This window comes from Narcine bancroftii, chromosome 3 (genome assembly GCF_036971445.1).
Source record: "Narcine bancroftii isolate sNarBan1 chromosome 3, sNarBan1.hap1, whole genome shotgun sequence".
Taxonomy (NCBI): Eukaryota; Metazoa; Chordata; class Chondrichthyes; order Torpediniformes; family Narcinidae; genus Narcine; species Narcine bancroftii.
Genome location: NC_091471.1, coordinates 311,369,622 through 311,397,249, shown reverse-complemented (window position 1 = coordinate 311,397,249; position 27,628 = coordinate 311,369,622). Strand labels below are relative to the sequence as shown.

The window sequence follows — 27,628 nt, the reverse complement described above, 5'->3', positions numbered from 1 at the left end:
CAGATGTACAATTTAGCAGTGAAAAGCTATTTTAAAAATGCAACAGCGAGGAGAAGGTTAGTTCTATACATGTCTGGACAGGGGAGCCAGGCCGTGACTTATTTAATAGCTGAGAGCTTACGGGGTGGAGAAAAATGATCCAGAGCAGATATTTGCAAAGGTTGTTTCTCACCTTGAACTCAGCTCTAATCCTAGACTTGAATGCAATGAATTTCAAGGTTTTGTGTAAGAGACTGATGAGACTGTTACTAACTTCCTTACTACACCAAAAATTAATGCTGCAAAATGCAGATGGAAGGATATAGAGGAAAGATTAGCTGATCCACTAATATGCCCATCCTGAAGTGCAAAAGTCTCTTCTAGGGAAGGATAGCTTGAAATTGGCCAAAGACTCTGACACAGCCAGAGTCTTCAAAGCCACGAGGACGCAAATGAAATCCCTATCAATGCAGACCCACCCACAGCAAAGAGAAGGAAGGGTTGATGCTATAAAAAATACAATCAGAAAAGTGCCACCCCCAGGACCTGTAGGAAGGGCAGCGGACAACACCCCTCCGTGACCAAAATGATTGCCCCGCATACGGTTCTGAATGTGGAGCCTACGGCATAGCAAACCACTGGGCGAAGATGTGCAAGTCTGGCGTGAAGGAAACAGTGATACCAGTGAAGAAAAAAGACAAGAAGATCCACCATCTCTTAAAAATGTTGACACACTCATATACATAGACATCCACCCCACAGTTACTTCAGTGAGAAGGGTGCATTCTTACACAGTTACAAACTAGTTCACATTCTCCTGACTAGATCACAGTCACCTCTCGTTAGATTTCACGTGTTCTCTTTTACATCATGAAAGAATATTAAATCCCTGAATTGAAAGTTAAGGATGAGATCATTCAAATGACAAAAGTTTAATGTGCTTAAGTTTAAATAAAAGTAAGTCTGTTTGACAGGGAAGGGACTGTGTACAAATACTGAAGGAGAGGATTTATTTTCTTGTCAGTCAAATTAAATATGGAATATATTCTACTCCATCTCAGCAGGATTCATCCTTTGACACAAGCAAAGAATTGTAGATCAAGGTAGTTGATTAAACCTCCGAAAGCATAAAACCATTTAGATTTCTGGACTTGAAGTACGTTTCCTGTGTGTATTTAAGGGTGTTTTGGTACCCTGATTTTTAATAAATTGGGAAACCTGAATATTTTATTTCAATTGCAAATGCAATAAATAGAAACCTTACCTCCCCCAAGACAACTTGGAGCAATAAAAATGAACCTAGGATTGTTTCTTTTCTAGGAACATCGCCAAAAGTTGTCCCAGAAAGAGCAAGAGTTGGTTTTGGCCATAGAGGCAGCTCAGACTTTCCTGGAACAAAATGTCCAGGACCCTTTGCGAGACGAGGAAGTTGCACTGCAGGAGAACTTGAATGTCTTGATGGAGGAGTACGAATCCGCTTTATCAAGTGCAGATTCTCAATTAAACGTGATTGAGGATCTGCATCTAGAACTGCAGAAGTTCCGAAAAGGTGAGGGAAAGTATTCATTTATTTTCCAGATTACTATAAAATACTATTTACTGAGAGTTAAAAAGAATTCTAAGTAAGACAACTGAAAGCTACATGTGGTTTGGAATAACCCCAACTTGTAATTATTACAGGATCCTGTCAATGTGTCAAAGTCTATATAATCTGGTATTATTTGATCATTTTGATTATTTCACCATTATATTCCTTTAAACAGATCATGATGAATTTGAAACATTAATGATTCATTCAGAAAAGGAACTACGAAAAATAAAAGCTGAGGAATTTGACTCCACGTCATTGACATTCAAACTTAAGAAGCAGAAATTCCTCTTCAATGATCTTCAGTTTCTCAAAGGGGATCTAAGATACCTCAGACGATCTTGGAAAAGTCTCTTCGATGCTGCCTTTCTCTTTGAAATCAGGAATGCAATTGAAAGCTACAAGATCCCAATTGATCCTGATGCCATAAGCCAACGTGTGGAGGAGACGGTTGAAAGCGCCGATGCTCGCTTCAACGCACTTCGATCAGAAGTATGACATATCTCCTTTTTTTTGACTAATAGCATTTAAACTCCAATTTTACTTTAGATCAGTAACATGAGAGCATTTTGATAGACTGAGCAACTTGTGTAAGTTTTAGTCTTATAAGAGTGGCTCTGGAAAAGGTTTGCGGCTGTGATTAATAATACCCATGAAGAACAGGAACAATGATCAAATCTTTCCAGTATTGTGGAGCTCTCTTGGTGGCCAAACTCACTCGAGTTGGACAGAGACCACTGCAGAAAATAAGTCATGAACTCATTTCCTTTTAATAAAATCAAATGTCGAACAGATCATAATTGGTGAAGATTTTCCAGACTGGCCTCCCACGTGCATTTGTCACTGAACACGGTGTAATGTGTCCAATCCACAAAGGTCACCTCGCTGGCTCAGTATGTCCTAAACCCAAGGGTTAGGCTTGAATGGCATAACAGAAATGCAGAGTGTTCGGCTGGAACAAGCACAGCCCCAAAAGAATTTCTGTCTAATCTTCACTGACACACTAAATTTGTGAAGGTTTTCAATGCTTCTGATATATTCCTGACCATCAGTTTATTTTGAAAGCAAACTCAAAATATTAATTAAAAGATTTATTGACATAACAAGAAAATGGAACAGTACGGCAGGGTAACAGGCATTTCACCTTTGGTGAGGAGTGAACATTGCCTTTTTGTCTGTGACCCTCAAAAAACTTGATGCAGGGAACAAAAAAATGATAGTTGGCATAAGTAATGGACCAGTAATGTATCGCTTGACCCATTTTGGATCGATTGGACACTCGATATTTGATCGCATCACAAAATCGTACATTTTAAAAATCCACATACTCATTCATTTCTTTCACTCTATAGTGCATTGGACTTGGAATCCGTCTTGGCACCAAGGTATTTGAACAATGGCAAGAGAAGGCAGATGAGCTGCGTTTGTGGCTAGAGAGAGTAGAAAGAGAAAGACGAATGGTTCAGCTGGAGGCCATCTCTAATCCAGAAATCTTGCAGCAAGAACTTGAAAATATCATGGTAAATTAAAGTTGTTATTTCATAAATCACTGTGTAATGTTGCTTATTCTAATTTACGAGTAGAATGATGAATGCTTTGAAATAATGATAATGTGCACATCCAATAACAGTGGTTAAGGCCACATGGGAGGTTGTAAGTTTGGCACCTGAAATAGGAAGTTGAGCTCCATTCATTCCAACTTGATCAGGTTTTAATGGGAGCCTGATGAAGATCCAACAGCCAATTTGCTTCCAGATGGTGGGGGCGAGATTGGAAACTGTAACAAAGAAGCCAAACAGTTCTGCTCTCATTGTGTGTCTATTTTCAGTATGGGTTTCCTCAGACCTTATCCATGTTTAATGGGGGCCTGGTGACTAAGGAAATGGTGGCAGAATTTTGGACGACCTCCAAGATTATAACAGCAGAGCAAAAAATCTCAGCAAATCATTAATGGGATCATCAGGTGCAGAGACGATAACTCCATAGATGGGGGTTTCAGGAACAGGTGAAGGGAGGTGGGAGGAAAGTGGTGACTTGGAGCACATTTGGAGGTAAGATTTGTTTGCAAAGTGGCAGAGATTGATTTATTCCAAAGAAGTATTCGAACCATAGAACCTTACAATATTACAGAACAGAAACAGGCCCCTTTGGCCCTTCTTGTCTGTTCCGAACCCTTTTTCTGCCGAGGCCCTCTGACGCACCTAGTCCATAGCCCTCCATACCTCTCCCATCCATGTACCAGTCCAAATTCTTTTCAAATTAAAAATTGAGCCCACAGTCACCACTTCAACGGACAGCTTGTTCCACTCTCCCACCTCTTCACTCTGTGTGAAGACGTTCTCCCTCATGTTCCCCCTAAATTTATCCCCTTCACCCTTACCCCATGTCCTCTGGTTTGTATTTCACTTGCTCTCAGTGGAACAAGCCTACCTATATTTACTCTGTCCTCCACATCATTTTAAATCTCTCTCTCAATTCTTCCCTCATTCTACACTCCAGGGAATAAAATCATAACCTGTTTAACCTTTTCCTACAACTCTGCTCCTGATGTCCAGGCCACATCCAAGTCAATCTCTGCACAATTGCCATCCTTCCTGCAGTTAGGTGATCCAAACGGCACACAATAATCCAAATTGGGTCTAACCAATGAAAATTATACTTTATCCTTTGATTCATCAAGGTTAATGTGCCAAAAGTTCTCTTTGCAACCCTATCCACATGTGACACCATTTTCAGAGAATGAGGTGTCTGTATTCCCAGATCGCTCTGTTCTATCGTACTCCTCACTGCCCGACTGGTTACCATGTATGTCCTTTCTTGGCTTGTCCTTCCAAAATGCAACACCTCACACACATCTGCATTAAATTCCATGTTTCAGCCCATGTTTCCAGCTGGTCCTGATCCCTCTGCAAGCTTTGAAAACCTTCTTTAGTGTCCACAACACCTGCAAGCTTACTCATCCAATTTACCCCATTATCATCCACATAGCCTTCCTGGTTTCTTTCTTGAGGTTTTTTCTTGCATTTTCTATACTCTTCAAGCACCTCATTTGCTCTGTGATGTCTATACCTGCTGCACACCTCTCTTCTTCCAAACCAGATTCCTAAGCCTGCTAATCTTGACAGGAACATGCAAAGTCTGTACTCTCCAAATTTCACCTTTGTAGGTCTTCCACTCACCCCGCACATACTTTTCCAGGTCAACACCTTCTCATTCCTTTCTAATTTCCTCAAATTGGCCTTTCTCCAATTTAAAATCTCAACCCGAGTCCCAGACCTATCCTTCTCTATCATTAACGAAACTAATGGCATCATGTTGACTGGAGTTGATGTTTGAGGAATTGGAATTTGCATCAGAAAGACAAATCAGAAAGTTTTGCTTTATTGAGGTGGAGGGCATTTCTGGTCTTGCAGTCAGAGAAAAATCGGACCATTTATTGCAATAATGGCCTGGGATTGATGGTCATGGAGAAAAGCTGTGGGCCATTAAGTGCTCGAGAGAATAGGAGTTGCAAACGGGTCGGATTGCTGAGGGAGAACACATATTTACCTTTGAAGGATGATGGATTGGGGAGAGGGGTCATCTGGAGTAAAAGTAGACAGGCAGAAAAACGATAATGCAGAATAACCCTCTGCAGCCAAATCTATGTCCATTAGTGGTGAAAAGCCAAATGAGTTCTTCAGCATTATTTTATCAATGCTGATGTAAATCTAAGCATCAGAACATTTTTAAATATTTTCTTGTGACCTTGATGGTTTGCAAGGGGACTTCAGGGCCGGTCAAGAGATGTAGACAAGATAAAGATGATGAGCTCAACAGCATCAGAAAATGCTCAAACATCAGGCGTATTAAATACCTCGAAGCATTAATGAGTAATGAGTAATGATCAATAGAAAGTTTGATCTGGTTGTTTGAGAAAATTCCAATATCCTGTGGTTATTGGGTCCTTGAAAATGTTTGCCTCCTCACCCCAAAGCAGGCCAGAGAGTTGTTGGTATTTATGATAATTTATAGAATCGCCTTCACAGGCTGTTTATCTCCTTGACCCAAAGACAATATCGAAATTAACCAAGGCATCGGCAAATCTAAGATATGCAGAAATAAATATTAATTTTATTGTGAATGAGTCATTGTGTCATTTTGAAATCACAGGTTCTTCAGGGAGAAATTTCTGAACATGAAGATGGTGTCGAAAAGTTACAGGAGGCAGCAAAGTGCCTGCTGAATTTGAGCAATGACGTTGTTCCAAATATAGTCCAGCTTCGAAAGACCACAGGTACCATTTCAACATTTGATGTTTAGATCAAAAGGTGGTTCTCTAATTCCAACAAATACAAGTGATGCTTCCAGCTGGTAAATTAGACATTTTCAAATTGTGCAAATTACCAGTGGGGACCCACCAACCTCTTTGAACCATTCTAAAATATTTCTTGCAATTGATTGGATTTCAAATGTTGAATCATCTTTACCTAGCACGTCATAAATAGGCTATCATTTCATAAACAGCTCTGAAAATGACCATTTACTAAAGAACTGTGCACACTTCAATGTTTGAATAAAATGCAGTATTTAAGAAAGTTCAATCGAACTTTCTCCACTGAATTGTGGTCAGTGATTCAGACTCGTAGGCCAGAATCGCAATAGTATTGCAAAATGTGTGTTTATTGAATGAAATTTCTGCTCGAGTGGTGCATCTTAGAAGTGTTGGGTGTTATAAAATTGTTGCATTAAAGGTACTGAATTGAGAACCATATTTGGAGCGTTGGAAATGAAAATGGCGGCAAATGGGAATTCTTGCAGTGAATTCGTTGAAAGTGATGCTCTGCGATTATTTAATAAAGCAGCCAGGCTCCAGTCATGCATACTTGTCCGTGGCTCATCAATTAAAGAGAAGATTGAATGATTGGAAACCAGACAACTTCCAATCATAGAAACAAGACTGGAAATAGGAAACAAATGTTAAAATATGCCAGCAAGGCAGTGAAGTCACGAGCTCCATCGAAATGTTAATGTTGCTTTTCTTTTTTCCAGATGCTCTATCAGCTCATTTATTTTTATACATTTTTGTTTCCTTTCCTAAACCTCAGAAATTCTATATTTTCCGTTTGTCTTGTTGATCAGTTATTAATAGAAATAGAGGGTATGTAGAAATGGTAGAAGGTTAAGCAGCGGCCATTTACCAAGTGTGAACATCTGGCAAACATGCAGCCAAGGAAGTGTTTAGGGCTGTGATGTCTCAAAGACCCCCCAATGAGAGGGGATTTCTCATGCTGTGCTGGGAGGGCACTGAAGATCCATGCATCTGAGCACCTGAAGGGCGGGATACAGTTCTGGTGAGAACGGTTGCAGCTGCTCTCAGAGTCTTCTCTATTCAGCAGGGTATTCTTTGTTGTTCCTGCTCCTCCCGGGCCCCAGCTCCCCCCCACTTCACCTGCTCCTCTCGATGAGTAAAAGGCCTTGAAGTCAACATGTTTTCAACAGAGTTGCACAACTGTCCCTCTCTTTCTCTCTCCATTTTCTTTTGCAAATGTCCCTTCCTTTTCACTGTTCTTCATTTCACTTGTCTGCTATTTCACGCTGATTCCCTCCAAACTTTTTTCATTCCTTGCTCACCTTTTCTCCCGTCATCTTCTGTTCTGCATTGCTTTAAATATTACTAAACCCACAGTTCTCTCTCCAAAACAAAAAAATGTGTTTCTTGGGAAGAAAACACCGGAAACATGGTAAATCTTTGAAGACATTTTTAAATGTATGTGTAACAGAACCTTGTGTTCATTTTAGCTACCATCGAACAGAGATTCCAGCGTTTGCGTCAGGAAACATCAGAGCAGAAGAGGACGTTGGAACGGACAAATGTCCAAGTGGAAGATCTTGAAGGTTTACTTTTACCTGGCACTTCTCACCACTGCGATTTTGGAAATGTTTTATTTCTGGATTGATGAAGCAGGGTCGTTGACCTAGTTGAGAAACATTGCTATTTTGCACACATAACTGGTCCCTAATAGCAATGCAGGAATGACCAGATGATGTTGATTGCAAGATAAATCTTGGCTGAGACAATTACAGTCCAGATACAGGACATCTCGGCCCCTCGAGTCCACACCGATTTAAGTGGGCTCCTCTAGCCCCACTTACCCACTCCCTGTCCATAACCCTCCAATCCCCTCACATCCATGCAGCTATCCAACTTGTTCTGAAATGACACAGGAAGTTGCATCCCAGACCCTGGCACCAATCTGTTTCCTTAATCGTATCCACAGAATCCCCAATTTGTCATCCTGACCATCGAATCCCCTATAACTATTACCCTCCTCTTCCTTTCCCTACCCTTTTGGGCAACAGAGGTTGACCTTGTGCCAGAGATACAGCCACTGATTCCTTCCCCAGCCTGAATGCTCCTCAAGGAGGTGTACCATTTGTTGAGTGCTTCAGTCACAGGTGCCCCCTCCTGTATCTGTCTCTTCCCTTTCCCCTCTCCTAACTGGAACCCACTGATCCTCCTCCTGTGGCCCTGTTGAGACCACCTGGCTATAGCTCCTATCTATGATCGCCTCACTCTCACTGACCAGGTCGAGGTCCAATTCCCTAACACGGTCCCTGAGATGCTGCAGCTCAGTACACCTAGTGCAATCGTGGATGTCCAGGAGGTCGAAGACTCCAGGACCTTTCACATCTGACACTGAAAAGAGCAAACTGCTCTCACACTCAACCCTTCTCTTTTCCCCCTCACCTTAGAAAGAGAAAATAACAAAAAAAAAATAGTCTTACCTTAATCTAGATACACTCGACCTCAGCCTCTACTCGCTGAACCCTCTCGAGCCAAAGCCTCGAAACCCCACTCTTTCACCAGGCCACTACTCACTGGGCCACTCCTTGCTGGCCTCTCCTTTGCGTTTCCCTCCTTTTATCGGCCTTGACCAATTAAACCTGTCACTCTCAACTCGCTCCACCTCCGAACACTGCCCAAACTCTGGTCTCCGCCTCCTCCGACTCACTGCTCGAACCGACTAGGCCCGAGGCCAGGTAAAGAACAGAATTTATTGTACGATAGAATCTTGTATGTTCTTTAAAAACCATATAGGATGTGGTTTAAGGTCTCATCCAAAGCAATTACATCCACTCATGCAATTTGATTTCACTACTTCCCCAATGTGCCATTTAGAAATGCACAGAATGACGTGGATGTTGCTTCTCTTCACCATCTGAAACAAGTAAATGGGTTCTTACTATTAAAGCTTCTGCCTCGCATGTTCGAAGTTTGAAAAAGATCAAAGCTGGTGCATAGTTTCATGCATCCACAAGTGTATAAAAAATGGGTTGTGGCAAATCATCGGCAATTATCCATGCCTGCTGCATCCAGGCATATTTGAAGATTGGAGCACGACTGCAACGCCATGTCAACTGTGGCGGATTAACTACCACTCCAGGCTGAGCTTTAGTAAAGCCCCCCTAACCTTGCCTCCCTGCCCCACTCTTTGCTGAATCGAATAAAGTGACATTAAGTTACTTTAAATAACATATTAGGGGTCTCCAAAGTGTTCGATATCGACCCTTGGTGAAGGGGTGGGGGGGTGGGTTGGAGAGGCAGCAGCGTGACCCAGATGTGTGGGGGGGGGGTGAGACAGCAGCACCACTCACGTGGGCAAGGAGGGAGATAGACGGCAGCGCGACTCGGGTGGATTGGAGAATGGTAAATAGAGTCCCCTTGTTTAAAAAAGGTAATAGGGAGAATCTTGGGAATTAGGGTTAGTCTTACATTATTGGTGAGTAAACTAATGGAAGGGATTCTTAAGGATGGGATCTATGAAGATCTGGAGAAATACACTCTACTGAAGGATAGTCAGCATGTCTTTGTGAAGGCAAGCTTGGGCCTCACAAATCTAACTCAGTCTTTGGAGGAGGTTACAAAAGAAATTAATGAGGGTACGGTGATAGATGAGGTCTACGAGGATTTTAGCAAGGCGTCTGAGAAGGTCGGTCACAGGAGACTCCTTCGGAAAGTCCTGAGTCATGGGATGAGCGAAAAAATACCTGCATGAAATAAAAGCTGTCATGTCGGAAGAAAGCAGAGTGTCGTAGTGGAATGAAAGTATTCTGCCTGGAGGTTGGTGCCGCAGGGATCTGTTCTGCGACCCCTGCTCTTTGTGATTTTCATGTCACCTGGATGAAGAGGCGGATGGATAGGTCAGTAAGTTTGCGGATGTCACGGAGGTTGGTTTGGAGGAGTTGTGGATGGAGATGAAGGCTGTTAAAGGTTACAAAATGATGAAGGTGGGATGCAGAGTTAGGCAGAAAAGTGGTGGATGGATTTCAATCCAGATAACTGAGAGTTGATGCATTTTGGAAGGACAAACCAGAAGGCTGAGTCCAGAGTTAATGGTCAGTTACTTAAGAGTGTGGATGAACAGAGGAACCTTGGGTTGCAAATCTACACATTTCTCAAGGTTGCCGCACAGTTTGATAGGAGAGTGAAGAAGGATTATGGTGTGCTGAGATTCCTTCATAGGTGGTTTGAATTCAGGAGTAGAGTTGTCATGTTGCAAATCTATAAATCTTTGGTATGACTCACTTAGAATATTATGTTCAGTTCTGGTCACCTCATTATAGGAAGGAGAGGGGACAGAGGAGATTTACCAGGATGCTGCCTGGATTGGGAAACAATTCTCATGAGGCAAGGTTCGCAGAGCTGGAGTGTAGAAGGATTAGAGGAGACGTGATAGAGGTCTACAAGATCTTCGACATCCTTCCGTGAATTCAGGGACCAGAACACTACGTAATATTCCAAATGCGGCGAACCAAAATTTTATACAGCTGTAATTTGACTCACCAACTTTTACACTCAGTTCCCCAAATCATGAAGTCCAGCAGGCTGGATGTTTTTTTACCATCCTCTCCACCATGTTGTCTCTTTCAGGGTGCAGAGAGCGTTCAGCTCAAAATCCTTCTCTCCATCAATGCTAGAAAGGATATATTGTAGACTTTCCCTTGCATTTGACCTCCCCCCCTCCCAAATCCAGCACCTCACTCAGGGGAGGGAGAGGGGAAGAGGAGGGAGAGGGGAAGGAGAGGGAGAGGAAAAGAGAGGGAGGGAGTGTTGTCGAGGAAGGGGGAGGGATATAGTGAGAGGGTGAAGGGAAGAGGAAAAAGAGAGTGGGGAAGGAGAGGGAGGGAGAGTTGTCAAGGAAGGCGGTGGGATAGAGGGAGAGAGGGTGAGTGGAAGAGGAGGAGAGGGAAAGGGGAAGGAGAGAGGAAGAAATGTCGAGGAAAGGGGGAAGGATACAGGGAGAGTTTGAGGAGAAGGAGAGGAAGTGGAGAAGGAGAGGGAGAGAAAAGGATAGGGAGGAAGAGTTGTAAAGGAAGGGGGAGGAATATAGGGAGAGGGTGAGGGGCATAAGAGAGGGGAAGGAGAGAGAGAAGAATGGAGTGGGAGGTAGACTTGTCGAAGAAGGGGGTGGGTTAGAAGGGAAGAGGAGAGGGAGAGGCAGGGAGAGTTGTCAAAGAAGGGAAGGGATAGGGGAAGTGGAAGAGGAGAAGTCGATGGATAGGGGAAAGAGAGGAAGAGGAAAGAAGAGGGAGGGAGAGTTGTCGAGGAAGGGTAAGGAATATAGGGAGAGGGTGAGGGGAAGGAGAAGGAGAAGGGAAAGAGGATGAGGGATAGTTGTCAAGGAAGGCAGAGGGTTATAGGGAGATTGTGAGGGGAAGGGAAGGAGAGGGAGGGAGGGAGAGTTATCGAGGAAGGGGGAGGGATATAGGGAGAGAGTGGGGGAGGAGAAGAAGATGGAAAGTGGAAGGAATGGGAGAGGGAGGGAGAGTTGTCGAGGAAGGGGAGGGATAGTGGGAGGGTGAGAAGAAAGAGAGGGAGAGAGGAAGGAGATGGAGAGGGAGGGAGACTTGTCGAGGAATGGGGAAGGATATAGGGAAGAGTGAGGGTAAGAGGAGAAGGAGAGCGATAAGAGATGGAGAGGGAGAGGAAAGGAGAGAGGGAGAGTTGGTGAGGAAGGGGGAGCGATATAGGCTGAGGGTGAGGGGAAGAGGAGGAGAGGGAAAGGAGAGGGAGAGGAAAGGAGAGTGAGGGAGAGTTTTTGAGGAAGGGGGAGTAATGGGGTGAGGGTGAGGAGGGGAAGGAGAGGGAGGGGAAGGAGGGGGAAAGGGAGAGGGAGGGAGAGTTGTTGAGGAAGGGATAGGGATTTTGGGAGAGGGTGAGGGGAAGAGGAGGAGAGGGAGAGGAAAGGAGAGGAGAGTTTTTGAGGAATGGGAGGGATATAGGGAGAGAGTGAGGGCAGGAGAAGGAGAGGGAGAGGGGAAGGAGAGGGAGAGGGGAAAGAGGAGGAAAGGGAGGGAAATTTTTTGAGGGGAGGGATTTTGGGAGAGGGGGAGAGGGTGAGGGGGAGAGGGAGTGGAAAGTAGAGGGAGGGAGAGTTGTCGAGGAAAGGGGAGTGATAGAGGGAGAGGGTGAGGGGAAAAGGAGAGGGAGAGGAAAGGAGAGTTTTTGAGGATGGGGAGGGATATTCGTAGAGAGTGAGAGTTAGAGGGGAAGGAGAGGGAGGGAGAGGGAGGAAGAGTTGTCGACGAAGGGGGAGGGATAGAGGGATAGGGGATTAATGGGTTTCTATTGTCTCTGAATCTTTACGAAAAAGTGAAGATGATTTTGAGCTGAAGACCATTGGTCGTCTTCGCGTGATCTTCCTCAACTCTGTTCATCTCTTCCCTTGAATGACTTTTGTTTCCATTGCTTGTAGATTCGTGAAGCGCAGAAGGGAGGACAACAACTTGTGCTGGAAGTCGAGCTGGTAGCAGGACCAACTGTCAATAAGGCAGCCACACTTGGAAACACAATCAACATGTTCAGGTATTTCTACATCCAGTCCTGGAGGATCTCAACAAAGTTCAAGCGAGATTTCTGCCAACACCTAAAAATTCGACAACTCCAAAAAAATGTAGTGAACAGATCCAACCTTTGTACACGTCATTCATCACCCACACCAAAGCCTTTAACTCTGCATCAAGGAAACAACTATAGGACACCCCTTCTAGTATTAGATGAACAGAAATGGAAGTACGGATCCTGAGGCTCTTCAACAAAGGCATATTGGCCACAGTCGTGGTCAACATGAGCACTTGGGAGCCTTTTTGCATGAAGTGAAGAGTAAACAAGGATCTGTGCCAGGTCACTCGCCTGAGTGCTACTGGTACCATGTAACCCAGTACTACCTGTCGCATGGTCGAGTGGTCGGCGACTAAACCGGCTCCCCCACCAGGCTTGCCTGGTGAGGAGGGTGGCTAGACACCCTGCAGGATGAAAAACAAGACCTGTCAAAGGGTGGATGAACCATGGACAGAAAGGTCTGGCAAACCATCATCTGAGAGGGAACAGCAACCTTTGAAGCCAGCAGATGTGCAGAAATAGAAGAAGATGAGAGGAGAGGCCGTACCAACCCAAGCCTGATCTGCCATCTGGAACAACCTGTCCTGAATGCAGAAGAACTTTCAAAGGCAAGATTGAACACAGAAGCCACTTGATAGCAACGAGGAGGAGAACTTTCTGACAGACAGCGCAGAATTCAAACTGAGGTCCAGTCCTGACCACTGGCCATGTAAAGGCATTGCCCTAACCACTACATCAACCGTGACACCCTGCTCAGAGAAGCCGGCTGGAATCTCGAGCGTCTGGAGGAATCGATGTGTCAGGCAGCAGTGGGGAGGGGTCGGGGATCAGCGGCGGCAGTGGGGAGGACTCGGGGATCAGCGGCAGTTCCTACCACACCCCCACACACACAAACCCTGACGCACACGCCCCACACACACACACACATACACACTCGATTCTTTGAAAGATTTTATTTAATATTCTCAAATTACATAAAGAAAATCAAATACACATAAAATAACTGTAAACTACATCCCCTCCCCCTTACTAATACAATAAAAACCAAAAAAAGAAAAAAATAACCAAAATAAAGAAAAAAAAACAACCTTAGAGAAATGTATCAAATATTCCCTGATTGGTCTGCCAACATTACAACATTGATTTAATTTCTATAGCCATGTGTTTCAAATATAAACACCACATATAAATAAAAAAGAGTAATTACTTACATTATATGTTAATTTTTCTAAATATAGACAAGAGTGCAATCCGTTATGCCATCTTTGCAAGTTTATATTCTTCCATGTGACAGCTATATATTTTCTCGCTACTGCTAACCCAAATCTTAACAAAGCCAAATATGGTTTAGGCATTTTGAATCAACAAATGGAACATTAACATAACCCAACAAACATATTTTTGGATCCATTAAATATCCCTTTGAAACAAATCCCTCAAAAATTTTATAATTTCCTCCCAAAAATGCTTAATTTTCTTTCACGACCAAACTGAATGTACAAAAGTAACTTTCTGCTCTCTACATCTAAAACAGAAATCTGTTAAACTGAATCCATATCTCTTCAATTTCTCAGGGGTTGAATATAATTGATGCAAAAAATTCTAATTGACCATAGTATACCTCACATTAATTAACTTGCTAACACCGTCAACACACAGTTTTGACGATTCCTCCCATGTCAAAATAATATTTAATTCTTTCCCATTTGTCTTCTTCCATTTTCTCCTGCAACAACCTATACATATCAGAAATAAAGCATTTTTCACCTTTATCTGCAATTAATAATTCAAATTTCTTTTGACCTGGTAAATTTATTTCCTTCCCATAATTCTTCTTTAAATAATCTCAAAGTTGGTAATAAACAAAGAATTTGATGCAATACCATATCTTTCCTGCAACCTTTTAAATGAACAAAACCTCCCTGCTTCAAAACAATCTATTACATTCACTAATCCCTTAATTTCCCAATCTTTTAAGTAAGGATTCTATCATGAAAAGGGAATTAATTTATTCTGATATAATGGTGATCTTATCGAAACTATTCCGATAGAATCAAGAATTAAATTGCGATTTTACCAAATATTCATTATATGTCGAAAAACGGATAATTTAAATTCTTGTAACAATAAATGATTCCATTTATAAATGAAATAATTAATATTATTTTCCAAAATCTGAGCCATCTTTATCTTTGCCCACCTAGGAGATTGTTGATTATCAAATAACCAATTAATAAACTTCATCGGTGCCACCTCATAATAATTATAAAAACAATGTAATTGCAAACCACCCAATTTATAATGCCAAGTCCATTTTTGGAAAGAAACCCTCGATAATTTACCTTTCCATAAGAATAACCCAACTATGCAAGGAATAAATTGAAAAAAGTATTGTACTCGAGCATAAATGTTCATCTTTATGCAATTCACTCTTCCTATTAAGGTCAGTGGTAAATCTTTCCACTTATCTAAATCAATTTTAACCTTATTTAATAAAGGTACATAATGCAAAATAAATAATTCATGATCATTTTTATTTACAACTATTCCTAAATATTTAATTTTATTTGACCATCTAAATTTAGTAATTTGTCTACAATCCATAAAATCTTCTTCTGCTATTGGTAAAACCTCACTCTTTTCCCAATTAATCTCATATCCCGATAATTTACCATACTTATTCAACAAGTCCTGTGATAATTTTAGTGAAGTTTTTGGATTAGTTAAATATACAAAAACATCATGTGTAAATAAGCTAATTTTATTTTCATTTTCTCTCACTTTAAGTCCTCTAACACCAAAATCATGTCAAACAGCCTGAGCTAAAGGTTCTGTCACCAAAGCAAGTAGGTGAAAGAGGAAAACCCTGTCTTGTAGAACAAGATAAATTAAAAGATTTTGAAATCTCACCATTCGTTATTACCCTTGTCGTAAGTTCTGCATATAAAGCCCTAACACAACCCCTAAAAAATGGAACAAAATTAAATTTTTCCAATACTTTAAACAAAAACTTCCACTCAACTCGATCAAATGCCTTCTCAGCATCCAAAGATATATCCGTTGGTTGATTATCTTGTTGTTTTTAGCATTAATTAATTAAATCAATTTAACTATATTATCTGATGACAATTTAACTACATTGTCTTTGAAAAAACCCTACCAGATTGTTACGTAAAAAAATTTGGCAAATAATTCACTAACCTATTATCTGAAACTTTTGACACCAATCTATAATCAACATTTAATAATGATATCGGTCTGTAAGGTGACACTTTTAAAGAGTTCCTTTCTTTTTTTAGGTATAACTGTAATCAATGCTTTTGAGAAAGATTCTGGAAATACATCCATTTTAGTTGCTTGTTTCAAAACATCTTTATATAATGGAAATAATAAATCATTAAATTTTTTATAAAACACCACCTTAAATCCATCCTCTCCAGGAGATTTCCCATCAGGCATCGATTGCAAAGCTTCTCTCAATTCTAATTCAGTAAATAAAATATCTAAATTCTTTACCTCAAATTCATTCAACACTGGCAAATTTAAACTAGATAAAAATAAATCAATTTGATCCATTTTTTGATAACCCTCTGACATATATAAATTTTCATTAAATTTTAAAAATTCATCAGTATTCATTTATGTAATTTCTCCATTCTTCCTAATAGCATTAATTGTCTTTGATACTTGCTCAGTTTTATGTTGCCATGCCAAACCATATGCACTCTTTCTCCCAATTGATAATAACATTGTTTAGACTGCAAAATCATTTTCTCATATTTATACGTTTGTAAATTATAACGTAATTTCACTTTAGATAAATTTATCCTTTCATCCTCTGTATAATTTTTTTTAATTTTTTTCTCCAAGCCTTCGATTTCCTTTTCCAAATTTAAACTTATGAATAAATAGTTTTTTTCTCCCTTAGTTGTATCGCTAATAATTTGTCCCCTCAAATATGCTTTTAAAGCATCCCACAAAATAAATTTACTTTGAACTGAATTTTCTTTCATTTGTAAATAAAAAATAATTTGATCTCTCATCTACTAAATGAAATCTGGTCTCTTCAATAACTTTTCATTAAACCTCCATCGATAAGCTGTCTCAGTTAATTCAGTCCCTAAACATTTAATGAAGGATATGAGAATAACCTACTTTTATATTCTGCAAAATTAAATCTACTTGTAAATGCACAGAAATCAAAAATACATTTATTCTAGAGAAAGAATTATGCCGAGCTGAATAAAGTGAATAATCTTTCTCAGTTGGATTTAATTTCCTCCAAATTTCCACTAAATTTAAATCCTCCATCATCCTAAACAGTCTTTTTGCCATTTTAGCTCTTTCAACAATTTTTGGAGATTTGTCCAACAAGGGATCCAAACAACAGTTAAAATCTACTCCGACTAACACATTCCCATATGCCTGATTCGAATTTAAAAATGTCCCTGAAATAAATGTCTGATCATCTTCATTTGGTGCATAAACATACATTAAAGTCCAACTTTCAGAAAAAAATCTTCCAATTAACAATCAGTACTCTTCCAACATTATCAAAAAAAAATCCACAGCAAAAAGTTTTTTTTTATTAACTAATATCACCACGCCTCTAGTTTTAGAGTTTAATGAAGAAAAAATTACATGTCCTGACCAATCTCTCTTCAACTTCAAATGTTCTTTTTCTGTCAAATGAGTCCTTTGCAAAAATACAATATCTACTTTTAGCTTCTTTAAATTTTTATTTTTTCTGCCTTTTTCTCCTTTGATTGTAATTCAAAAGATACATTTTTACGTATCAAAATAGCTACATCTTTAGCCTTAGAATTAAATGAAGAAGAATATACATGCCCAACCCAGTTCCTTTTTAATTTCACGCTTTCCTTCACATTCAAATGTGTTTCTTGTAAAAAAGCAATATCAATTTTCTTTTTCTTAATATATGCCAAGACCCGCTTACGTTTAATCTAACTATTTAATCCTCGAACATTAAAAGTAGCAAACCTCAACTTTGACATATCTACTATTATTACTAAATACCAATAATATCTTTATATAAAAACTCAAATTAATGTATATAGGCCCTCCAATAAAAAAATCACAAATTAAAAACTACAAAAAAATTAAAAATAAAAAAAATTAAAAAATAAAAAGGAAAAAAAAAGAAACCCCCCCCCAAAAAAAAAACTACCAAAAGGTAGTAATCCCCTAAACAAAAATTGGGTGTGGGTCACCCACCAGTGGCTGATGACTAGTAAAGAAAGTCCAAATCTCTCCTTGCCCAGCCAAACAGTCAGTAACATCAAAATATTATAAGAACAAAAGAAAAAATAGAATAAGAAAATTCTTTTAACCCAAAAGACTCCAATCTTGAAAATCCCATTTCAGAAGTTGGACTCTTTCCATTCCTGTTTTTTTCCCATTTTTGCCATTTCTTCCTTTTCCAGAGCTACCAAAGTTTTCTTTAGGAGATAATGCTGGACTATGTCTTTGTCCTCTTATATCTGGCCATGAGTCAGCAAAAATCATTGCTTCACAATCAGTTTCAAAAAACCAAAATTGATAGACTCCGTAAAACACCTTCAACACTGCAGGGTAACGAAAAGTAGACTTATAACCTTTATGCCACAAAACTTCTTTAACTGGATTGAATCGACGTCGACCTGATGCATTTCCAACAATGGAGACATTTTCCTGTGTGCTCCCTCCATTGAAATCAAAAGGCTTTCTACTTCTTGGGAACACGCACCTTCTTCCGGGGAATGGGTAATTCCAGCGCCATCCTTCATTTGGTAGCAATAGATTTTTTTTCAGCCGCACAGGAAATCTTTGGGGTCTAGGCAATGAAGAAATTGAGCCAGGGGCTGTTTCAGGTCGTCTAGTCCCCAGATCCTCAGCACTTCGAAAATGTATATTCTTATGAACTTGAGGTTTAATCTTTTTACCATTAGTGGCCATAATAATTGCTTGATACTTTAAACTAAAATTTAAAAAGTTTAAACTTGAAAACAAAGGGTTAAAAAACAGGTATTTAAAAATCTGGCCAGAGAGGTCGAGATTACATGTCTAGACTCTACGCTATCTTGCCACGATCCCTACTTTTAGCTTCTTAATATAATCTATCACACATTGCCTTTTTATTGGGTGATTTAAACCCTTAACATTAACAATTGTAAAACTTAAATTACTTATTACAACTTACATAATGGCACCCAATCTTTCACAATTAACTTAAACAAAAACCCTCAACCAACAATAAAAAACACTAGACCCCCCCCCTGAAAAAACTGCAACACACTTGAGACACATACCCCAGACACATACCCCAACAATCACACACCTCCCACACACACACCCTACACACAACCCCCAACACACATCCCCAGACACACATTCCACACATACAAGCCCCGACTCACACCCCCCACAATCACACACCTCCCACATGCACACCCCACACACACATACACATCCCAGGAACACACCCTCACGCTCACAAACTCCCACACATACACTCTGCGCACACACACACACATATCCCCCATACACATACTCCCCCACACACAACCTCTGACAGATATACACAAACACCCTTCGACACTCATACACACCTTCCACACCCTCACTCCACAAACACCCAATGCACCCACAGTCCCCTTCCCACACACCACACCTACACATATACCCCGACGCACAACCCAGAAACACCGCCCACATACACCCCTCACACACACCTTCACACATGACCACCTCCCACACACAACTCACAAAATCAACTCCCAGCCACACATCCCACACATAAACGCACACTCACACTCACCCGATACAACCCCTGGACAGATAAACCTCCCACACACATACCCGTACACACATCCTCTCTCACTCAGTCCCCCCCACACACACCCACCCACACCCCATATACCTCTCACGCACACCCCCAAACACACACACACCTTCACACTTGACCACCTCCCACACACAACCAACACAAAATCAACACCCAGCTACACACACACATACACACACACTCACACAATACAACCCTACACATCTGCCCCAAAAAACATGGCCCCAATGGACATCCCCCACTCACTCCCCACATACACACCCCACACAATCATAACCCTACAGACTTCCCCACAAAAACAATAACATACCCGTCCCACACACACCCAACACAAACCACACACACACCCATTCATAGACCTCCACCCATCCCCCAAACACATACCCACATACACACCCAGCACATGGACGCCCCTCCATATTCACCACCGCATTCACACCTCTGCACACACAACCCACGCACAAACCCATTCCCAATCATGCCCCCTACACACTCCCTCCCTCGCATGCACTGCCACACTTATTTCTCCGCACACACACCCTTCACACCCCTGACACAAACATTGCCAGACAAATCCCACCATGCACACGCACTAATGCGACCCTGCACAAACACCTTCCCACACAAGTCCCTCACACATGCACTCCCACTCACATGGCCCTACACACACATCCCGAACCACATACCCCTACACACACACACCCCATAAATACGCCCACACACACTCCCTCATACAACCCCCTCACACACAAACCCGCAAATCCACCCACCCACACCACCCCACACATATTTCCCCCACACTCATGCGCTCACACACACACACACACCAACCCTCCATATGCAAACCCCACACAAGCCACACATCCCATACCCACACACACACTCTCTATATTCAAATCCCACACACACACACAAACCCCACTCATAAACACCACACAAGCACAAAACCCCTAACACACACAAACTCACACACAAAAACACCACACAAACACAAACAACCCCCACACTCAAATCCACCCCACACACTAACCCACCACACACACTAACCCACCACACATACACACCATACTCACATCCCCAAACATCAGAGACTTACCCAAATTCCCCACACACACAAACCCCAAAATAGCGCCCATGGTGGAAGTGAGGGCATTGGTGCAGTCGCTGACCCATGGGGAGGTGTGGGTGAGGGCATTGGTGCCATCGCTGATGGAGGGAGGGGGTGGTGCCGTCGCTGATGGAGGGAGGGGGGTTGGTACCGTCGCTGATGGAGGGAGGGGGGTGGTGCCTTCGCTGATGGAGGGAGGGGGGTTGGTGCTGTCGCTGATGGAGGGAGGGGGGTGGTGCCTTCGCTGATGGAGGGAGGTGGGTTGGTGCCGTCGCTGATGGAGGGAGGTGGATTGGTGCCATCGCTGATGGAGGGAGGGGGGTTGGTGCCATCGCTGATGGAGGGAGGGAGGTTGGTGCCATCGCTGATGGAGGGAGGGGGGTGGTGCCATCGCTGATGGAGGGAGGGAGGTTGGTGCCATCGCTGATGGAAGGAGGGGGGGTGGTGCCATCGCTGATGGAGGGAGGGAGGTTGGTGCCATCGCTGATGGAGGGAGGGAGGTTGGTGCCATCGCTGATGGAAGGAGGGGGGTGGTGCCATCGCTGATGGAGGGAGGGAGGTTGGTGCCATCGCTGATGGAGGGAGGGAGGTTGGTGCCATCGCTGATGTGTCAAGGGGTGCAAGATGACGTCGTCATTGACAAGTATGGGGATGGAAGTAGCGCTGACAAGCGGGGTGGGGGCGCATGCAATGCTTGCCATGTCCTATATACGTTGGTGCCCCACACAGACACTGACACACACACTCACCCTGCCACACACACCCACTCACACATACACACCCCCATACACACCCCAAACCCATACCCCTGACACACTCCCCATACACCCATCCCCCACAAACTCACACCCCTCACAACCACACACACACCCCTCACACACACCACACATAACCCACACCCACACCCCTCATACACACACCCTCACACATGCCCCACAACACACACCCCTCCACACCATCTCTCCACCCATCCCACACACTCTCACCCCCACCCACACATGCACACACTCAGACACCCCCACACTGTCCCCTACACATATTCTCACAAACACACATCTACACACACTTCCCACACACACCCATCCCTCACACACACACCACATTAACACACCATACACACACCCACCCCCACACACCCCACTCCCCACAAACACACATCCCTCACAAACACACACCACACATAACCCACACCCACACCCCTCATACACACACCCTCACACATGCCCCACAACACACACCCCTCCACACCATCTCTCCACCCATCCCACACACTCTCACCCCCCACCCACACATCCACACACTCAGACACCCCCACACTGCCCCCTACACATATTCTCACAAACACACATCTACACACACTTCCCACACACACCCATCCCTCACACACACACCACATTAACACACCATACACACACCCACCCCCACACACCCCACTCCCCACACACCCACTCCCCACAAACACACATCCCTCACAAACACACACCACACATAACCCACACACACTGCCACACACATACCCCACAACACACACCCCTCCACAACACCCACCCACCCATCTCACACACACTCTCACCCCCCACCCACACCCCACCCACACACTCAGACACCCCCACACAGCCCCTACACTTATCTTCACAAACACTCATCTACACACATTTCCCACACACACCCCTCTCGCACCCATCACTCACACACACACACCCCACACTAACACACTATACACACACCCACCTCCCACATACCCCACTCCCTACACATCCACCCTCCACAAACACACATCCCTCACAAACACACACCACACATAACCCACACCCACACCCCTCATACACACTCCCACACACATACCCCACAACACACACCCCTCCACACCCCCATCCACCCATCCCACACACTCTCACCCCCCATCCACAGACTAAGACACCCCCACACAGCCCCCTATACTCATCGTCACATACAACCCACACACTCCCACTTACACACACCCCACACACACCTCTCACACACACCCACAAACACACTTCCCACACACTCAGACACCTTCCACACTGACTCCACACAACACGCAGACCACACACAATTCCCACACACACCCCACACACCCACATACTTACCACACACACACCCACTTACACACACACCCCACATCCCCACACTTACCAAACACTCACCCCACACAAACCTCTCACATCCACTTCCCACACACTCAATCCACACACTCAGACAACTCCCACAGTGACCCCACACACACACACATCCACACTCCAATAGAATCTCTTTTTTCCCTCTCCCCTTAATCCCGTCTCCGAACCAGATTCTTGTATTTAAAGTAGACTTTGTTCCTAGACGAATATAATATGGGTCTGGAAGTCGGGTTTTAGAATGAAAGGTTCTGAAAATCGTTCAGGATCGGGGCAAATTGGAAGATGTTCTTTTATATCAGCGACATGTTCTATCAGTGAGATAATTTTGTCGAGTTCCTTCCATTTGACGTCGATGTTGTGCTTTGTACAAATGTTTGCATATATTTGTTCACTTATGGAAAATGGAAAGAAGGAAATGCACACACGCACACATACCCACTCCCACACCCTCCCACACGCACACATACATACACACAACCTCCCTCACACCCCTTCTTACACACGCCCACACACATACCAACCCAAAAGGACCCAAGCACATACACTCCACACATATCCACCACACAATCCTACCCACACACCCCACACACAACCCCTCACCCATTCCCTCCATAACCCCACATGCAGACCCCAAACACACACCCCAATCCCACAAAACTCCAGACACACATCCCAATGATTTTGGGGCAAATTGGAAGATGTGCTTTTCTATCAGGGACGTGTTCCATAAGTGAGTTAATTTTGTCGAGTTCCTTCCATTTGACGTCGATGTTGTGCTTTGTGCAAATGTTCTGTATATATTTGATCGTTGATATATTTGTATATATTTGTTCACTGTTCTGTATATATTCTGTATATATTGTATATATTCTGTATATACTTTTTCACTGTAAACAAAAGCCCCACATATCTGCACACACACCCTCACACACACACCCTCCCCCACACCCCTTCTTACACACGCCCACACACATTCCCACCCACAAGCAACCATGCACATATAACCCACACACATCCACCGCACAATCTCACCCACACACACCACACACATCCACTCACACGTTCCATCCAACACCCCAATACCCGAACATGCAGTCCACAAACACACACCCAATTCCACACAACTCCACACACACATCCCAAATCCCACACACAACCCCAACTATTTCGGGGCAAATTGGTAGATGTGCTTTTATATCAGGGACGTGTTCGATAAGTGAGATAATTTTGTCGAGTTCTTTTCATTTGACGTCGATGTTGTGCTTTGTACATATGTTCTGTATATATTTGATCGTTGATATATTTGTATATATTTGTTCACTCTTCTGTAAATATTCTGTATATATTGTAAATATTCTGTATATACTTTTTCACTGTAAATAAAACCCCCACATACATGCACGCACACACACACTACCACACACACCCAAATGCCAACAGACACTCCCACTCCCTCACACACACACACACACACACTGTCCCTCACACCCCTTCTTACACACGCTCACACATATACCCACCCACAAGCACCCATGCACTTATACCCCACACACATCCACTACACAATCTTAAAAAATCAAACAAAAGATGAGAAACAATAAATCGGACTGACCCGACAGGACGGAGGAACTAAGGTCGTTTGGAATCAGCAGATGCGATAGAATCGGCAATCTCCGTCAGGCCGAGGGACCTTGAAACACCACACAAGTACAAACTAAACTGGATGAGAGGGTCCTTGCAGAGAAATGGATTGGAGTCAATCCACAGGACCCTCAGAGCAACAGAGAGGATCACTGGAGTCTCCCTCTTCCCCATCAGTGTGATCTAGCAGGATCCTTGTCTGAAGAGGCCATGCCAAATCCTGGAGAAGCCCTTTGACCCTGCCCACAGCATCTCTCAGCTGCTCCCATCAAGGAAGAGAAAGGAGGATCAGAACCAGCATCAGCAGGATGAAGAACAGCTTCTGTGCAGGGGTCGGGAGAAGGTTGAAGCACCAAAGGAACTGCTCCCACTCACCATCCGAGTGCAAACAGAGAGCGCATGTAAAATGTTCAATGATGGGAATGTATGGACATGATACTAAGGGCTGAAAGAGACTTGGAACAGGGTTTTTTGTGGTCGATCATTTATTACGAATAAAGTCTTACACGAAAGGGCAAGAAGCAGCTAAGGTTCTTCTTTCCACACAGATCTACTGTTAGTCCTCTAATTCTATGGGAACTGTCGCAGGGTTGTAGCTCCCAGTTGTTGGGATAGGCTGACACAAAGTGGTAGGTCCAGGTACTAATGAGGATGCCATCAGATGGTTCCCCACCCCCCACTCTCTCCCCACCACCACTGCCAACATCAGTTCTTTGTATTACAAATAAAGATGAGTGAAACACAGAAGTCTGCAGACGCTGTGATTATAATTACAAACACACTGACATGCTGAAGGAACTCAGCTATTCTTTCCAGCATTCAGGCCTGAGCCCTTCTTCAAGGAATAAACAGAATAACCCAGAAGCAGGAAATCTCAGAAAGGCTCAGAATTCTGGTTAGGGGACAAATCCAGCCCAACAAAAGGTGTTAATTGGATGTGATAGGGATGAGGTTTTTCATAGCAGGCCGAGCGACCATGTGGTCAGGCGGGCCGAATCGCTGTCCCAGTCAGTTGGTACAAGATGGCATAGGCCCCCCTTCCCTTCTCATGAGAAGCATGCATTTGGTGACACATGTTGCCTGGGAGATGTCGCCACATCCTGGTTGCAGCAACTCCGCAACGCACTGACATCACTCCCCTAGACCAGCGCACCCCAGAGAGGAATGAGGTCGTCCCCTAAAAGCAGCACGAGAGGTTCATATAAAGGCAGTTACTGGTTCACTTCATGCTGTGTGGAGGTGCTTCATTTCAGTAGCACCACCTTTTGCAGTCACGACAAGACCATGAACAGGCTGTCAGCAAGAGAATGGGATGGGGAATTGAAGCAGGTGGCCACTGGGAGATCCCCACTCTTGTGGCGGACATGGAGAAGTTTGTATTTATAGGATAGCTATAAATTCCGATGAAAATACAACCAGTATAGGTTTTACTCACTCACAGGCTTCCAGAGTGGGTGAGAAAATACAAGTCTTTAGGCCAGCAAATCTTCCAGACAGGGTTCAATGATCAATTCTTCCCAACAGGGTCCCAACCTCCAAAAGGCAGCCCATTCATATATTGGTTTCCCGCCCAAACACAGCTGATTGAGTCTATTACCTATCAGATGTGAATTGTCAAAAGCTACAGTAAGCGTTCAGTAACCTTAACAACACCTTCCAGTGCCAGCTTGAAATTGTTTCTGCTCAGAGGTTTCGCCCACCATTGTTCACAGACGAAGGTGAATGATGCTTGTCAGTGACACATGGGTCTCTCTGGAGGTTGAACTGATCCCAGGGCACTGAGTTCTGGAGAAATGACCACAACAAATTTGATGTTGCTGAATGGAGGAAACACTTTCGTATGTCGCATGGCACCTTTCACTTCGTGCTGGAACTCTAAGAACCTCACCTGAAGCCGCATAGACCAGGCGCAGCAACCATGGAGCCGGGATTTCGATTAGCTGTGGCTCTGCGCTGGTATGCCACCCCTTGTGAGTATCGATCCATCAGTCCCATCTTTGGAATAGGCATCAGCGCCGTGTGCATGGTGGTGCAGGTGGTGACGGCCACCTTGATGAAGTTCCTCGGTAAACGTCTCATGTCCCTGCCCATTGGAACACGTCTCCAGGAGACCAATGACAGCTTGGTGCAAAGGGGATACCCAATGTGTGCCGGTGCCATTGATGGATCACATATTCCCATTATTGCCCCCAGCTTGCATGCTGCAGCCTACTACAATCGCAAAGGCTGGCATTCAATGGTTCTGCAAGCAGTGGTCGACCACAGATTCTGGTGAGCTAAGCCTTTATTGGTCTTTATCACATCACATCTCAATGTCTATCACTTCACTGTGCTTTCCATTCACGTTACAGCTTCTCAGATGTGTTTGTTGGCCGGGCAGTACCCATGATGCCCGAGTGCTTACCGACTCTCCTCTGTATAGAAAGGAAGAGGACCAGGGCGGATACCACTTCCCACCTGACGTGAGTGTTCACCCTACAAAGCTTCATGTGTCAATCTTATGCATGCTTATTGTGTCAACGGTCATGTGTATGAATTAACAACATTCTCCATTGTTGTGCCTGCAGGTGTCCAAGGATGTTAATGGAGTGGAGGTTCCAGCGCATCTTGTGGGTCATCTGGCATATCCACTACGAAATTGGCTGATGAAGGGGTTCACACAGCACCAAGGACTGGATCTGGATCAGCAAAGATTTAACAAGGCCCTTAATTCTGCAAGGATAGTGGTGGAACATGCATATTGCCGTCTAAATGGCTGCCGGTGGTGCCTGTCCAACCGTCTGGATATCTCTACCACCTTAGTCCCAGGTGTTGTGTTTGCTCGCTGTGTCCTGCACAATATATGTGAGATTAACAAGGAAGACTTTCTGTCAGAGTGGACGTTGGTTGAAGCAGATGGTCCTGCACCCATTAGCACAGATTGTCACAATCAGCAGGCCCATGGGCACCAGGCCATCCATTCTGCCATTTTGTCCATCCTGTAAGGGTATGACCCTGCCACCTAGCTCCTAATTTCCACAACTTGTTCCCCCCTCCACCCTCCCCACCCAATGCGACAACATGAGCCTACTGCCTGGCATGTTATGTGTTCTCGTGAAGTAATGGTTGCATATAAATGAGACTTGTGTGCTTGTCAAAAATGTAATAAAAAACATTTTTTGAGAAATCTTATTGCTTCATAAATATCTGAGTTCGATATAGCAATGTAAACATTTCACATTATGTTTAAACTAGATGTAAACCATGGAACGGACAAATCACATTGCAAATACACTCCACACTTGAACACCGCAGAACAAAAACAAAAATGGTAAACACAACAAACACCTCCACCCGGCACCACAGCATTTCTGTGTTGTGCCGATTATACCTCTCGGAGGAGGGTTACCAAGTTCATTTGGCAGGCGCATCCTGCGCATTCAGGTGGCCTTCCGGCAGCCCA

The 27,628-nt window shown here is 43.5% G+C and overlaps 2 protein-coding genes across 4 annotated transcripts in view; both read left to right on the top strand.

Moving 5' to 3' along the window:
* The window catches only part of LOC138759060 (microtubule-actin cross-linking factor 1-like), a 28,394-nt gene extending 13,815 nt beyond the window's left edge, over positions 1-14,579 (top strand). The window contains exons 3-8 of one of the 2 annotated variants that reach the window (XM_069928920.1): positions 1,300-1,528; positions 1,743-2,059; positions 2,920-3,087; positions 5,720-5,843; positions 7,349-7,444; positions 12,307-14,579. In XM_069928920.1, coding sequence (XP_069785021.1) covers positions 1,300-1,528; positions 1,743-2,059; positions 2,920-3,087; positions 5,720-5,843; positions 7,349-7,444; positions 12,307-12,314 — 942 coding nt within the window. In that variant the 3' untranslated portion in view covers positions 12,315-14,579. The remainder of the gene's footprint in view (positions 1-1,299; positions 1,529-1,742; positions 2,060-2,919; positions 3,088-5,719; positions 5,844-7,348; positions 7,445-12,306) is intronic. The other variant, XM_069928921.1, reaches the window with a different exon arrangement.
* Positions 14,580-20,988: 6,409 nt separating this feature from the next.
* LOC138759059 (uncharacterized) lies at positions 20,989-27,352 on the top strand. Of its 2 annotated transcripts, none has more exons than XM_069928919.1 (2): positions 20,989-26,648; positions 26,754-27,352. In XM_069928919.1, the coding sequence occupies exons 1-2, from the start codon at positions 26,301-26,303 to the stop codon at positions 27,168-27,170; spliced, it is 765 nt and encodes a 254-aa protein (XP_069785020.1). In that variant the 5' UTR covers positions 20,989-26,300; the 3' UTR covers positions 27,171-27,352. Both variants share the same exon structure in this region; 1 of them encodes a protein (XP_069785020.1).
* The last annotated feature ends 276 nt before the right edge of the window (positions 27,353-27,628 follow it).